Genomic DNA, 14,099 nt, shown 5'->3' with positions numbered 1-14,099 from the left:
GTGAAGTTCGGTGCGCTCATCTCGAATTTGACACTCCGTTTGGATGTTTGTAAACAGAAAAGCACGTGGTGCTTTTCTGTTTACATTCAGGAGTTTGACAGCTCTTGCGCGAATCACGCAGTTCGCACGGAAGTGCTTCCGTGCGGCATGCGTGGTTTTCACGCACCCATTGACTTCAATGGGTGCGTGAGTGCGCGAAAAACGCACGATTATAGAACATGTCGTGAGTTTTTTTCTGCGCACACGCAATGAGCGCAATTCACGCATCGTCTAAACTGCCCCATTGACTAATATAGGTGCGTACGACATGCGTGCAAAGCACGCGCGTCGCACGCGCGTATAATACGTTCGTGTAAATGAGGCCTTATCCAAAAAATCTTAGAAGATCAAGCCAGCCCTGCGATCAGCTGAGGAGGAAAGTTGCAGCCTGCCACACAGCGGCCACTACAGGAGAAATTTAGAATTACACCAATGGGCAACCATCTAAGACATGGACTGGTCGGTACTGCCAAAACGGGAGCGATTCTTTATTAGCGCCTCTCCACTCAGGTTAATGGAGGGGCTGTCCCGAGATATTACTATCAATGGTTTAATGGGAAATTTTCGTAGGTCTCCTTCCTTATTGCACATTATGTAATGCGCTCAACACAAAGATGGTTGGCTGGGTGTGAAATTCAGTGACGCATACTTGCAAATATGTTCTGTGTTCCATAAAAGTGCGAAATAACATAGACAAATACACAATCATACATCAATTTTCCTAGAATTACTGCCCGGCATCCATACTGCTTAGTGGGATCCTATAGGGGAAATACCATCAGTTCAAATCACTTACCAAAATTTTCTATTCTATGTTTTTTTATAAAGTAGCTGGTAATTTTATTGTTTGAACTTTCAGACACAATTTAAATAAAGACAAACATTAGGACACGCCCCTTTAAAGGAACACTCCAGGCAAAATTGCGCCACATTCTGGGCAATCTAATTAAAGGAGATAGTTGGAGTGTTCTTCACCAAATTTATTAAAAGGCAGACGCCTGCATTATGAACTGACAGTCAGAACGTAAAATCTACGCCTTCTATGAGCAGGGAGCAGATTTTCATGAAAATTTGCGCTATTTTCACCTATTTTTCTTTACATCATTTGACCTAAAATTAGTCTCCTTGTAGACCATGACAACTTTTCTCTTCCAAATTTAGCAAAAAAAGTTGAAAATTTGACAGGAAATTTATTGCTTGTCACTGTTTGCTACTCCTTTTGGCCGCAGTTCATGCCAAAACCTTGTGTAAATTGCGTAATAAATGTGGCCCGTTTTGTTATGCCTAATGCAGGGCCGAGGGGGCGGGGCATGACATAGGTTCTCCCTTTGGTGTTCTTTAAATCCCTGTGTCATGCTCCGCCCCCTCAGGCTCTACGCTAAGCTTTACAAAGTGGATAAGTTTTGCTTAGAGTGTTCCTTTCAACGTACTACATCTGTAAAATGCCCTAGAAATGGTAAACTAAAAGGTGCAATTTTGAGCACTAAACGGTCTATGAAAGAACTAATGAGGGGCTGGAAGCGACTGCCACCACGCCAGGCCCTATCATCCAGTCAGAAGCCCCGAGAGGACTCATCATACACATTAGATAAAAATTGTCTGTAGCGGTCATGCTCTTTTGTAGAAGTGACCGGTTAATGACAGATAATCTGATGAAATATTGATCTGTAAGGTTGGATTCTTCGGCAGGACCCGCTATCACCGGAGCCGTCAGTCCCGCTGACGTGATGGATTTGGGTTTCAGTGCAAGATACAGCTTCTATGTTTTCAGGATACATAGAAGCTGTCTCTTGAAAAGAAAATTTTTTTTGTAATAAAAACCAATTAGAAAGTTACATTAAACATAATAATACACTGTTTAAGTAAAAAAAAATGTCTTCAAAGGTTTACATGGCCTTTACTGAAGACTCGACTTAGATTTTACGACGTGTCTAGATGTGTTTACAGGACCCATGTGCAGAACTGAATGTGGGTACCTTGGTCCCCAACAGCCAATTGGCAAAGAGTAAAGTGCTCATTGTCGATCACCCCCCTATTAGCACTCCAGCAAATCTCTCAACAATTTTGCTTGTGGACTGAAGACCATAAGAAAGCCCTGAGAATAATGAATGCAGTCTTTTATATACAAACTACTAGGAAGTGAGGATAGCGGACCTCACATATGGTATGTCCAAACGTCTCCATATTCTGAACACCGGCCCTTCACAGGACCCAGAAAAACCCATGGACATAGCTCATACTGGACCTCTTTAACAGTATATTCAACATATAACAGTGTCTGATATAGTGTCTCCATAACAGTGCCTGACACAGTGCCTCCATAACAGTGCCTCACAGTGTCTCCATAACAGTGCCTGACAGTGTCTCCATAACAGTGCCTTACAGTGTCTCCATAACAGTGCCTGACACAGTGTTTCCATAACAGTGCCTGACACAGTGTCTCCATAACAGTGCCTGACAGTGTCTCCATAACAGTGCCTGACAGTGTCTCCATAACAGTGCCTTACAGTGTCTCCATAACAGTGCCTGACACAGTGTCTCCATAACAGTGCACGTTATTGTGTATTCTTGTGACTTATCAGCAGATTTTTTTGTGTGTTTATAACATTTGTATTGCGCCTAACTCTCTATTCACATTTTGTTGCTGTAGTTCACTCCCTTTTCTTTTAAGAACTATTACCTTACTGTACCGGATTTGTATACTGGTTCAATTTCAATGAAACGAGTTTAGGGGGAACCTGTCACCGGCATTTCACCTATTGAGCTTTACTTCTCCCTCGCCGGCCGCTGATATCAAAAGTTCATTGCCGTTCTCCCTTCTCCTAAACTCCTCCTCCGACTGTAAATAACGGTCTGCAAACATTTTGCGCCTTTTATCGTAATAATCCGGTGTCCCGTTGTGCACACACCAGAAGAGGACATCAATGCACAAGCGCGGGATTTTGTGCGCTGGGGGAAGGCGAGGAGCTGTCAATCAAAAGTAAGGAGGCGGGGTAAACTCGGAAAGGCTTGTGGAATGAAGATTTGACTCTTTTCAAACGAAGATTTGATTCTTTTATGCTCATTAGCATACGGTGCGGGAACACTAAAAAACTGAATAATAAAGCTACAGAGCCGAATAAGAAGACAATTATAGGTTACATAAAAATGACTGGTGACAGGTTCCCTTTAAATAACAGTGCCTCACACAGTGTCTCCATAACATGTGAGCCTTAGTGCACATATAAGGGTATGTGCACACACACTAATTACGTCCGTTCGGTCCGGTACTTGCGGCCTAAATACGTCCGTCATTTACGGACGTAATTAGTGTGTGTGCACATACCCTAACAGTGATAGTCCTAGTGCCACCATAACAGTGCCAGGCTTAGTTCACCTATAACAGTGCCAGTCCTAGTGCACCTATAACATTGATAGTACTAGTGCCCCTATAACAGTGCCAGTCCTAGTGTACTTATAACATTGATAGTCCTAGTGCCCCTATAACAGTGCCAGTCCTAGTGTACTTATAACATTGATAGTCCTAGTGCCCCTATAACAGTGCCAGTCCTAGTGTACTTATAACATTGATAGTCCTAGTGCCCCTATAACAGTGCCAGTCCTAGTGTACTTATAACATTCATAGTCCTAGTGCCCCTATAACAGTGCCAGGCTTAGTGCACACATAACAGTGCCAGAAACAATGCCTCCATAACATACCAACCTTAGTTCACCTATAACAGTGCCAGTCTTAATGCACCCATAAGAGTGTCAAAAAAACAGTGTCCTCACATCCCTGCCAGCCACAGTACCCCTATAACAGTGCCAGCTACAGTAAAACGTTGAAGCTGTAGCAGTAAATTACATGGCAGAAACCAACTTTCTCCGATTTCTTCTACGAGACTAAAAGACGATGTCCCGGGTTTAGCGGACCAGTGCCTATAATCCAGGACGATCCTGCTTAATCCAGGGCGTGGAAGGGACACACAGAGGTATCACCACATCAGCTCCTGTTCTCACTAAGGCCGGGTTCCCACGTAACGTAAACGCTGCGGAATTTCCGCAACAGACTTGTGTGCGGAGATTCCACAGCGTTTACAGTAGCAGCAAAGTGGATGAGATTTGGTAAAAACGCAGCGTAAACGGTAATAACTTGACCTGCGGTGCAAAATTTAATGCCGCAGCATGTCAATTTATGCTGAGTTTTTGGTGATTTTCCATGTGGGTTTTCCCCATTGAATTCAATGGGGATGCAAAACCAGCAACAGAAAGCCAAGCGTTGCGACTTTTGCAGCGTAATCGCAGTGTTTACGCAGCAAAAATCGCAACACTGACCCAAAACGCCCTCCTCCTCCTTCCTGCAGTCCGGTCTGCAGCGTCACATGGCCTGCAACGTCATCCAGAAAGGCCGGAGCGGACGTCAGAGGAGGGAGGGGGTAAGTATTAGCGGCTTTCTTCGCACCACATTTTCGCAGAATGTCCTGCGGGTTCTAGGTCGGACACGCTGCTCATTGAATTTAATGGGAAAAACTGCGTTTCAAAAAACGGCGCGTAAAATAACGCATCGTAAAAAAAGGAGCAGGTCACTTCTTGAGACGTATGTGGAGCTGTTTTTCATTGTGTCAATGGAAAAACATCTCCAAAAACGGCTCCAAAAAACCCCTCAAGAAACGTATTCAGCTTCAAAAATGTAATTTTCAGTCGTTTTTAATTCTGCGTGTGAACATAACCCAATGGTGATCTATAGGGGCGACAGCTGTCCAGAAATACTTGCCGTCCCCTATGCAAAGTTTTAGGATTCTTACCATGCCCATTGCAATATACACTGAGCCAAGATTAACGGCCCAGCACCAACTCATTATATAGTTCATTAGGGTCACGGCCTCATATATCCAAGTTCATCTGAGGTTCATTCTAATTCCGGTCAATAAAGGTCATTAATAAAAGAACTTGTCACCTCGAGTCTCAGGAAATCGCTGCAATTGTATGAAGATGCCTTAGGGCTCATTCAGACCAGCGTATATATGACGTCCGTGTGACGGCTGTTAAAACGACGGCCGTCACACAGACTCATGTACTTCAATGGGGCCGTTCACGCGACCGTTGTTTCAACAGAGTGTGTGAAGGGTCCGTGAAAAATAAGACATGTCTGAATGTAGCCTTAATCTGACAGATTTCAAGAAAATTTTTGCTTTATTGCAAGAACCAAAAAAACCTATGATAAACTACTACCACACATAGGCCGATATTAATACTTTTCTCCACTAGGGGCACTGTTCTGTGTCAAATTACCCCCTTTTATGTGCCAGACGATCTGTAAGACCCAATCCCATCATGTACATATCTACATGTCTTCCAAAAGACAACGTTTTCTATGCGAAAATACTAACGACGGCATGTTGACAAAATAAACCGTACCTATGAATAGGCAATATCCTCCCGATAATGTGTTTATTCATTACAATTTAACACCTGCTATATATCTTTTTCCTCTGCTGCCTTTAAATCATTACCTTCCTAACAAACCACAATAAAGGACCTGCAACAAATCACCGATTCTTCGGATTGTCCGTGGAAAATGAATTGCAGCGCCCGACACTTCCATGAATGCATTAGGTGTAGCATGAACCGGGTGTCTGTGTTAACGTAAAACTTGTCAGCATTTGGTATTACGGATGTGGCAATCTCTCACCAACATCCCAATTACTGTACCAGGCAGGACGATCAATCTTTTGTATGACAATACTAAAATAAGCTTTGTCTTCTATTGCAGGAGGATTGTCCTGTCCTCTGTATCGCTGGGCAGCAGAAGGACCGAAATATCTGGTGTTATTACCTGGTGTCAATGAGCGGCAGGGTACATGGATGCTTATCGGGAAGCTCTAGGTTTACATATCTCCCACTCGAACTTAGATATGATTAGGGGCAGCCATCGTGCCTGGGCTGCTGTTCCAAAGATTTACTTTACAACAGGAACTTGGGCATAACAAAAGTCCAAAAACGACCTATTGACTTCTATGAGAGAATGTAGTGGGCATGCTCTGTGTCACGTGCAGGAAGAGGGAGGAGGAGCTGAGCTGTCTTCATCACCTATTTTCCATGGTCAGTGCCGGCATTAAGGGTCAAGTCAAAAAAGGACCTATTGACTTCTATGAGAGAATGTCGTGGGCATGCTCTGTGTCTAGTCAGGAAGAGGGAGGAGTACCTGAGCTGTCTTCATCACCTATTTTCCATGGTCAGGGCCGGCATTAAGGGTCAAGTCAAAAAACGACCTATTGATATCTATAAGAGAATGTAGTGGGCATGCTCTGTGTCAAGTGCAGGAAGAGGGAGGAGGAGCTGAGCTCTCTACGTCACCTATTGTCTATGATCATGGCCGGCATTAAGGGTGTGTGACCTGTGCTGTCGCACAGGGCACGTTGGCTGTCCCTGCTGAAGGTGGAGCCACTGATGGCCTGGCACTTGGAGACTTGTGACCACCACAGAATTGAAAATGTATTGTATAGCTTTGCTGTTAGTTTACTTTATGTATGGAGCTGATATTTGGGGACTGTATGGTGGTATTTATAATGTGTATTTATGGCCTTACACACCATACAGGGGGGGGGCACCAACAGAGGTACCGCACTGGGCATCATCCGACGTAAGGCCAGAATTGTAAATGGTGCGATCCTGTGTTATCAACCTCCAGCTTTATAATAGACGTGTTACATTTAATTGTAACCCCACCCTCTGATGTTAATGAAATGACTTCTGACCCTGCCCCCAGTGTACACAGCACAAGCTGAAAAGTGACAGGACGGGACAGGCCAACAGGTCATTTTCTGAAGACAGATTTGGCATCCTCAATACTTGCAAGTTAACTAGTGCCCCCCGGGCCCTACATGCCATTGGTAATAATCAGTCCTCGGCTGCCGCCCATCTTCTTCCCACTATCCGCACTGAGCTCTTGTGCTGTGAACACTCGGACACGTCTCTTACCCCCATAGTGAACACAAAACGACCGTACCGTTCTCTAATACATAATATGATGTTTTTGTTACTGTTTTGTATAATTAAAAAATACTATTTTAATTTTTGTTAAAAAAAATGTCAATAATAATTACTCTTCCATAGTCAGTAATACGGAGACGAATGTTCCAAAATACAATAAATGGGCCTCATTTATCAAAACTTTCTAGCGGAACCAATCAAAACTCAACTTCCAGTTCTTAAAGGGGTATTCCATTTTTTTTAAAATTTATTTTATTTGTAGAAAATTATATAATACATTTTCCTAATATACAAGGATTTAAATTCTGCTCACATACCTTTCTTATACCGGTGTAGTCACTTCCTATCTCTGCACTGTAGAATGGTATAACCCACAGATTAGTCCTGTGTAAAGTATCCATGGACTAACTCAATAGGATTAAACAGGGTTTCAGTCATGTGGCACCCAACCACGCGTCATGTGACTTTTGGAATTCAGTTCCAAATGGATATAACAGAAGATGCCTTAATTGTCACATTGGACACCCTGGTCATGTGACTAGCGCCATGTTTAGTTGTTAGCAGTAGATTATTCAGGAAACTGTCCAGGGTTGTAACAGTTAAACAGCAGTAGTAAAGTATTTCTAATTACAGCAGATGAGAAGTGACAGACTGAGCCATATTCACAATTCCCCTCGTTGTCATTGGATACAGTCAGCAAGCTTGTCAACAGACACGCCCCCAACAGTTTAGCTTAGTTTCTAAAATGCAGGAGGCAGTTAGTTTTTCCTGCTTGATGACTGTACCGTGCCTGGTGTAAAGAGTAAACGTAGTCAGGTGACCCCTCTAACATAAAGAGCACAGAACCCCTTTATATTATATGATTAGGGATATTAGGATTATTATTATTATTTTGTTGTTTTTTTTTAATGTAAATTCTCTTGAATAATTATAAATAAATTTCATATATTTGTGTTTTGGAATATAAAAAGTGGTGCCCCAAATGGCCTGGTTTTCGAGACTTGCACTCACCTCCAATCTTAAATCTGAGTTAATAGAGGGAGGTCCCCCATTGAGGACCCTTATCTATTAGCCAGAGTGGAAAGAGGCTACAAAGAGGGTCTCTTACTCAGGACGACCCGGCACATTTGTGCATGGGCTTTTATGACCATGGACAGCCCAATGATTTCAATGAAAACTGTGTAATGCTTATGTTCTCCTGTGGAGGTGCTGCAGAGGAAATGAACGCTTGCTGTCCGGTTCCCCCACTGAACACAGTTGAATGCTGGGGGTACCAAAAACTAGACACTCTGTGATCATCTTATTGAAATAGGAACTTTACAACAAAAAGGGAGTGTCCAAAGCGGAGAACCCCTTTAATATTAATGGTGTAGTCACATTATTTAGACATTGTTTAGCCCTATTAGATTACTTTATGTATGGCGCTATTATTAGAGCACCGTATGGTGGCATTGTGTGGCACTGCCACTAAAGCACTGTATTGTATAGTATTTTTGCAGTGTATGTTGGTGACGGCACTGTACAGTGTAGTATTTTTCCAGGGTATGGTGGTGGCGGCACTGTACAGGATTGTTTTTTAGGCAATTGTTATTTGGGCAACATATGGCACTGTTATTTGGGCACCATCCTGTATGGCATGGTTATTTATACACTATATGGCAGTACAACATATGTGCATGGCACCAAAAACTATTAGAAGCCCCGCTAAACCTTCTGTCTCCGGCTGGAGAGACACATTAGATCAAAGTCGTCTGAAGCCACAGATTTTGTTGTGATCGGCCAAAGATCTAATGTGTATGGGGCCCACTAATATTAGATTATGGGGTAAAAGGGATCGGGCATGTTGGATTACAACATGCCCGATCCTTTGTTGTTTCTATAAACTGTTTCCAGAGGGGGTCCGGTAGCGGCTTATTCCTCCCTTTCCAATAAAATCAACATGCAAGCACGGCCGATTGAAGCCTGCACGTTATAGGGGGAGGTCGGAAGAGGCAGCTATCGGCCGAATGCTCTAATGTGTATCCTCCTTTGTTATCTCCTTGGACACCTTAGACAAGTCATCCCTTTACTGTGTCCGATCATCATGGGGGAGGGCAGGGATTTTTCTGGATTTTGTCATTCACCCAATTGTAGAACACTACTGATAACAGGGAACAATAGATTACATTATACTGCACAGCATATGTATAGAAGATAAATGTCAGGTTAATAAAGCATGCCCTTACATAACATGTATGAAATTCTCAATTGCATGCATCTAGGTCTCTGCAAAATGCATATTTCATGACTTGTTAGCCTGTCTCCAGATGCCTATGGTGGAGTCCCAAGCAAATGAGAGGATGAGAGTGATAATCCCAATGAATACCACGGTTCACCTTAAATGGACCTACACGTCCTGAACACTTCCATTGTAGGGGACTAAACTGATAATGTATCCCAATAATTTTCCAGGAATTACTCAATTCTACTAAGGCATGAGGCCCTACATACCTCATGCCTCAGTGATGTCACCCAATAAACAGCCTATCCCTTATGAGGACCAGTCATTATATGCTGTAAATTAAAGGGGTCCTTAATCCTGACAGTTCCCCTTTAAGCCCTCCAAACACATTAGATTGCTGTCATCACACCCCACTGCTTTCGTCGAGATCCTCATCTGATGTAAAGTGTATGGAGGGGATCCCAGGCACAATTTCACCTCTACCTTTACACAAAAAAAAAAATATGATCGGCCATGTTTGATTTTCAGAAGCCCCTCCTCCCTCTTACCCTCTCACTCCAGATCAGCAGAACATGTAAATGGTGGGATCGGGGGGTGAAAGTTGATGCAGCCGGCAATTATCTTCTGTACAAGGGCAGCTTTATTCAGCGAGTCTAGAACATTTTGTTCTCAGAACAAGGGAGGAGGAGAAGGAGGGGGGGGGGACGTTTGTTAAGAAAAGTGAGGAGGCTGAGTAGATAAATTCCCTCTCATAAGTCTCACACGGACACCGCCAAATCCTTTTACGAGGATTGTGTATTCACTTGAAAGACCAAAACCATTTAGGCCTACATGAGGTAGTAAAGAGCTGGAGACTAATAACGCGGGGAGCTGCATGCAGAGCACTTTAGGAGGAGATTGTGTCGCCACTTAATAATTAAACCTTAAAAAAAATTCCACCTTTAATTTTTTTTAAAAACCTGTAAACTTAAAGGGGTTGTCCATCTATAGAAAAACATGGCGGATCTCTTCCAAAAACAGCCCCACGCCAGTTCATAGGTTGTTTGTGGTATAGCAGCTCGTTTACTTCAATGAAGCAAAGCTGCAATACCAGACACAACCCATGAACAAGTGTGGCGCTGTTTCTGGAGAAAAAAAAACAGCCATGTTTTTCTAATACTGGACTAGCCCTTTAAGCATTTTAGTTGTTTTCAACATTTCTGTTGAGTCGTCAATTTTCTATCCGCTTAAGGAAAAGCTGGGTGACAACCAATATGGCCACCATTAAACCTCTCATAGGGTTGTCACCCAACTTTATTAGACGCCTGAATGACAAATCTGCCTAATTATGCAGTGATGCAGTAGGGTGTGATGTATCACAGCATAATTAGGCAGATTTATTCTTCACGGGCCGGGTTAGCTGGGTGACAACCCTATGGTAAGTTTAATGGTGGCCATATTGGTAGTCACCCAGCTTTTCCAGAAGCAAGTATAATTTATATACGTCACGATAAGATTTGACTGATGAAGATGATTCAAGGACTTAGTGGGGACTTCTTTTTTTTTTTTTTTGGGGGGGGGGGGGGGTATGCTCCTAAATCTTCATATAGATATGAAGATGCTGCATAAATACAAATACAAGACCATCCATTGATTGAAGTATCAATATATATAATCAGTATATACAATATACCCCCCCCCCCACTCCCACTTCTAACTGGAAAGATTTGCCCAAACTGGGAAATATACAGATGAAGCATTCTCTATTTCAACTTCTATTTCACCATACAAATGAAACAGCCTGTATTTTTTACAGATAAAGCAGACTGTAGTGTATCATCAGTTCCCTGATACAAATGAAGCACACTTTGTTTCAACATCAGTTTCACCATAGAGATGAAGCAGGTTGTATTTTAGCATATTTTCATCATACAGATGAAGCAGACTGTATTGTATCATTCATTTTGAAAAATAAATGAAGCAGACCGTATTTTAGAATCAGTTTAACCGTATAGATGAAGCAAACTGTATTGTAGCATCTTTTATTTTGCCGTAGACTTGAAGCAGACTGTACTGTAGCACAGGCTTTAGTGTACAGATGAAGCAGACTGTAGTGTAAAATCCTACTTTTATGCATAAATTGGATTAAGAGTAAACTCTCTCAACAGAAGAAGAGATCTTGGAACCTAAGACATGGCATAGAGGTCCGTGAAATGCAAGTGAGGTAAGTCATGGGTGTTACAATAAAGTCAACTCCATCTGTGCACAGTTAAGGCCATGTGTTGCTGATCTATGTAGCACAGATTGTGTTGCCCCGGCTCTTAGCATGACGATGGAGAATCAAAGGTACAAACTTGGAAAAATTTTAAAAAGGCAAAAATATTCGAAAAAAATTAATCAAAAATAAAAAAAAACACACAAACAACAGATACATTTTGGCCAATATTTTGCACTCGATTACAGGATATTACAGCATGATGATGTAACATGCATAGTGTAACACAATGTAATTGTATCATACCTTTGGCAATGATATCTTCTGTGTCTTGATCAAACCCTAGCCGGTGGCATTTCCTCCAGAGGCCCATGTTGGTAGAGTTGTATTGTCTATTGCACTCGTCGGCAGCACTCATTGCAAAAAGCTGCCTTCTATTTCTAGTTAGAAGTAACTTGCCCTCCCAACGGTCTAGCTTGGACCTGCTAGCCCTCAGCGGAAGGTTGTTGTTGGAATTATAAATGAAACCAGGGTCAATTCTTCTATGCGTGAAACTTTTGCACCGTTCCCGGTGCCGTCTGGCATCGGTTTCATACCAGTGGTCAGAGCAGATAGCCACAGCCAGCATGCCCAGGGCACACAAAGCTAAAGACAGCCCAGCGTAGAGCAGTAATCTTCCAGCAGCCATCCTAAATCTCACAGAGCCATCAACATTTTCTCAATGGAGAGTCTTTGTTTTTTTTGTCTTAGGCCAAACCGAACCCAAAGGCGTTAGATCTGGAGCCCAAAAATACACTTAGACCTTGAAGTTCAATGGCACAGTACCCAATCCAAGCATAGCAATGACCAGTTCTGGCTGCATTGAGGAGCAGGTCAGTCATTAGTTTCAACCCAACTCATCGGATACCCAAAAATATTTAATATGCTATTGATGTCAACCTATGACCTCCAAATTTTTGTCCCTTGCTGTTGGGATATTGGGTGTTGAATCATGGTTGGCCCTACCACCAGTCTTCTGATGGAGGTTGTCCATAAACAGTCTACTTCAGGGAGATGGAACTAGAGGAAGACGGGCAACATGCCCAACCGAATCCACCGCCTTAGAGCGCTTCTGTTCTCTGCATCCTCATTGCAAAAAGACCCAAACCCCCCGGCATTGAGTCCAACTCAACGCAGCATTGGCGTCTTCTAGCTACGAGAGCTCGATCGCCCTTAGCAATAAAATTCAGCCTCCCTGTTGTGTCTCCGGTAGCGAGATCCCTGTGGGCAAGCAGACTGATCCTTTGTTTCACAACACGTACATCATCCTCATCCTCATCATCGCACCTTCAGCCTCCGTCCTGCTTCTCCATTCACCGGTTTGGGTCTGTTGGCTGTCAGCAGCCTATAATCAGCAGCTGAAAGATTTCGTCTTCACTCAGGGCTTGACAGTCACTCGTTTCCCTGTTTCTCATCCTCTGAGCTGCTTCTCTTGGTCTCCTCTGAAATGGAAGGTGAGAGGGGGAGGAGAAAAGAGGGAAAGCAAAGGAGACATTTCAGCACCATGGACAGCAGCACAAAATCTATGGCAATAGAAATAGCTGTATCACTATAGCCGCAGCCGGCCAGGAAAGGGTGCCCGCATCTTACAAAAGCCTTATTTAAATAGGGTTTAGGATTTCAGCCCATCTCACGCTGCCAAATAATCCAAGATTTTTGTCTTATCTCTTCGTCTCAGCAACAATACAGCCAAGATCAGATCAGGCAACAGAGGAAGATAGGGCTTAGCATTTCTCTGTTCTAAACCCAGAGCATCAAATAGACAATATCTTGCAAAAACAGCTTGCAAAATCTAGATTAAAAAAATTCCAAAAATTTCTAAAAAAATTGCATGCAGCCCCGGTAATGAGAGGAGAAGGAGGGAGAGGAGTGAAATATGCACCTATTTAATTTGATCCCTTCTGGAAAAAAAATGAAATCAAATATTTTAATAATAAATTAAGGTTAAGCCCAATAGTCCAATAGAAGCAACCACTGTGAAATGAGCATTCTGCAGAAAATATTCATCTAGTAACAACAGAGAAGACAGTTGGTTGGTCGGTTCACCTGGGAATCTGTGCCTTGTGCATACAGTCCGCCCGCAGCCTTGGTTGGAAACCAGAGACAGAATACAGAAAGGCTTCAGCCAAGAACAGATGACGTCACTCATGCAACGTGAGGCTAATGTCTTATACAGTTCCTTAAAGCTGAACGACCCCCTTTTTTTTTTTTTTTTTTCTCAGCTAGAATAGGAATATGTCATTCGTTTTACTGCATGATCAAAACGGACTTTTGCTGGGGTGAAGTAGTGCAGCTCGATGGCCGGGAATTGTAACCTGAAGGCGAAGAAGCAGCACGACTAATATGTAATAAAAGAGAAATGTAATATAACATATAGAAATACTCACACACAGTGGATAGCTGATGGTTCAAATATTCTATAATACATTGCAAAATATTACTGTACCAGAAAGACCCCTGTATCTCACAGAACTATCTATCTATCTATCTCATATCTATCTATCTATCTATCTATCTATCTATCTATCTATCTATCTATCTATCTATCTATCTATCTATCTATCTATCTATCTATCTATCTATCTCATATCTATCTATCTATCTATCTATCTATCTATCTATCTATCTATCTAT

The 14,099-nt window shown here is 42.5% G+C and overlaps 1 protein-coding gene across 2 annotated transcripts in view; it reads right to left on the bottom strand.

Annotated features, from left to right (window-relative positions):
- The window catches only part of TMEM178B (transmembrane protein 178B), a 217,643-nt gene extending 204,027 nt beyond the window's left edge, over window positions 1-13,616 (bottom strand). Inside the window, exons 1-2 of one of the 2 annotated variants that reach the window (XM_075855888.1) lie at window positions 13,512-13,616; window positions 11,733-12,907 (exon numbers count right to left, since the gene is read on the bottom strand). In XM_075855888.1, the coding sequence (XP_075712003.1) occupies window positions 11,733-12,114 (382 nt within the window). In that variant the 5' untranslated portion in view covers window positions 12,115-12,907; window positions 13,512-13,616. Of the gene's footprint in view, window positions 1-11,732; window positions 12,908-13,347; window positions 13,472-13,511 lie in introns of those variants that run through there. The other variant, XM_075855889.1, reaches the window with a different exon arrangement.
- Window positions 13,617-14,099: the final 483 nt, after the last annotated feature.

This window comes from Rhinoderma darwinii, chromosome 3 (genome assembly GCF_050947455.1).
Source record: "Rhinoderma darwinii isolate aRhiDar2 chromosome 3, aRhiDar2.hap1, whole genome shotgun sequence".
In the NCBI taxonomy this organism is placed as follows: domain Eukaryota; kingdom Metazoa; phylum Chordata; class Amphibia; order Anura; family Rhinodermatidae; genus Rhinoderma; species Rhinoderma darwinii.
The sequence above is the reverse complement of the archived record's forward strand: the minus strand, read 5'-3'. Positions and strand labels throughout refer to the sequence as shown.